Below are 2608 nucleotides of genomic sequence, written 5' to 3'. Positions count from 1 at the left end.
AGATGCCGTTTAGTATACACTTGTGGTTTCCTCTTTTCCTAGAGTTTTAAAGATGTGCCACCTGTGGAGAAGACTATTAAGTTGCTTCCCAGTAGCCACGTTGCAAGACTACAGATATTCAGCTTGGAAGGACAAAAAGCAATTCAGATCAAACATCAGGATGAGGTTAATTGGATAGCAGGCGATATTATGCGTAATCTTATTTTTCAAATGTATGATGAAGGAGAAAGAGAAATCAATATAACATCAGCTTTAGCAGAAAAAATTAAAGTAAGTATCTCAAACAGATTTATTATTTGTAGGAATTGTTTTCATTTTATGTGTGGAAGATTTTGAACAGGGAGTTTCATGGATAGCCTTAAGAAGCAGCTTATCACAGAAGAGTCATACAACTATCTTAAATTTTTGGCTAAATAAGGGGCGAGGGTTGTAGAGTAGATTAAAATGTGTGTGATTCATATGCGACAAAATTATACTTAGAAAAATGATTTTAACACAAAAGCAAAATTTCCAGTTTTTGGCATTTGGGTTAGTCACATATTACCTGACCACCTGTGTTTTGACAGTCATAATCAAGATCACTACCTTACCAAGCAAGTCATTTGTAGCTACTCTGAAGGTATTAAGCAAAGGTTCTGTTAAAGGCAAAAAGTGAAAAAATGTTAACTGGCTGGCACCCGTAGCTCAGGGCTGGCCAGCCTGGCCTGCTAAAAACAACAATGACAACTAAAACAAAAAAAATAGCCGGGCATAGTGGTGGGTGCCTGTAGTCCCAGCTACTTGGGAGGTTGAGGCAAGAGAATTGCTTAAGCCCAAAGAGTTTGAGGTTGTTGTGAGCTGGACACCACAGCAGTCTACTGAGGGCAACATAGTAAGACTCTTGTCTCAAAAAAAAAAAAATGTGGTTAACTTCAGAGCCCTGATTTGGGCCATTTGTAATTGGTATATCACTCTAAAAATATGATCCTTAGAAAACAGTTTTGTTGGTCCTTATCTACATATTGTCATCTAAATGTAACATTTGCACCTTGACAGGTTTGAATCTGCATGTTGCCGTTTTAACATCTCAACTGAACAGGGTCCCAAATCAAAACTCTTAGATTCTTATCACATAAAGTAGACATTTCTATAACATTCTCTTGTGGTTGATTGAAAGAAGAGTGGACAATCTATGCTTGCTTCTTTTGAAGTGCTGTTCTCAAGACATACACACTCCTAAAAATCACTATGCTGTGCCAGATTATGTAGTAAAGATCACATGGCTTATGGGGAAATGGGAATTAGAGGCACAATGCTCAAATTTCATCAGTGGCCTAATAAGAAAAAAGATGGGAATATAATAAGACAGTGGCAAAAGCAGTAATACTAATAATGTATGCTAAATGGGAAGACGTACCTAAGTAACATACTGGTATGCAAGTGTACCTTGCTTATAGGAGTTGCAGCAAAGATTGCAGTTTGTGGGTTTCTGTGAATTGGTGGGAAGAGGGTGACCTGAAATTGGATGGAAGTTGCTGTAGCACTAAATGTGGGTAAGTGTGCCTCCTTACACATAGTTAGCTGAGGTGACTGGTGGGTGATTGAGGTTCATTGTTTTCTGTATGCCCACATGGTTTAATTTGGTTGAGGAAAGTGTTCTATGTTCATCTATTTTTTTCCTGAATGAAATTGTGTTTAAGCAGAAGTGAAATTTGCTTTATGCTTAAATTGTCTCCTAATATATTGTATTGGAAAATATTTGTATTTTCAAAGCAAGCATTATAGCAGAACTGACTGTACTTCCTCCCCCTTGATGCCTATAGAATAAAATTCGTCCCATCTTAAGTGTGAGAAAATAATTTTTTAACTGGGTTTTTTGAGGCCGTTAGAGATAAATATCCCCTAATGTCAGGAGAACCATTTGTGAAACATGTGTAAGGTGTCCCAGTTAACTAAATTTTTGGAAAGTTGCCATCATGGGACATGATGTAGAAATTACCCTTTCAAACTGGTGTACCCTGTCTATCCTGAGTCTCCAAGTATAGGATCTGGTATTTTAAAAGGATTATTTAGCAGTGGTTCCACTGGCCTTGTTTTAAGAATCTTATTTGGAACAACACTTGTTCTAGCCAATTTATTTTTTTCCCCTTCAGAACAAGGAGAAGGGGGATTGAGAGAGAAATAATACTGATTCTGCTTAGAAGGTAGACAAGTCATTTTTGTCTATTAGCACATTTGAAGGTGCATGGCTTAAAAGTGGTTCTGGAGACCTGACTTCTGAACTGCTTCCTTGGTTTAATAATAATGCTTCCACTTCCTGGGTTCTTACCAAGGTTTACCTGTACGTAGTATCATCTCTTTCCCATTCTCTAAGCTTGTAGCCTGCATTTTGCTCAACTATGGTAGTTAATGTATTTCTTGGGCACCGAAGATTTTAAACATGAACTTTCTCATTGACAGCAAAAGATAGTGAGTACTGCTCTTTTCTTAAATGGACAGCCTTTACAATGGTTTTGTGGTATATAGAGAATTAAAAGCCAAGATGGAAGAAAATCAGCCTGAACTCAGCTGGGAATCCATTCAGGGACTAGCACAGCTTAGGCATGGGAACAAAGCATATATTCCTGTG

General features: G+C 37.7%; 1 protein-coding gene across 1 annotated transcript in view; it reads left to right on the top strand.

The window, feature by feature from the left end:
• LOC100950196 (structural maintenance of chromosomes flexible hinge domain-containing protein 1-like) overlaps nt 1-2608 on the top strand; it is a gene marked incomplete at its 5' end in the record, with an annotated part of 93201 nt that overhangs the window by 49568 nt on the left and 41025 nt on the right. The window contains 1 exon segment of the mRNA XM_023509146.1: nt 43-307. Coding sequence (XP_023364914.1) covers nt 43-307 — 265 coding nt within the window.

This window comes from Otolemur garnettii, unplaced genomic scaffold (assembly GCF_000181295.1).
Source record: "Otolemur garnettii isolate 467f Iridium unplaced genomic scaffold, OtoGar3 scaffold00432, whole genome shotgun sequence".
Lineage (NCBI taxonomy): Eukaryota > Metazoa > Chordata > Mammalia > Primates > Galagidae > Otolemur > Otolemur garnettii.
This window is presented reverse-complemented; position numbering and strand designations above follow the sequence as displayed.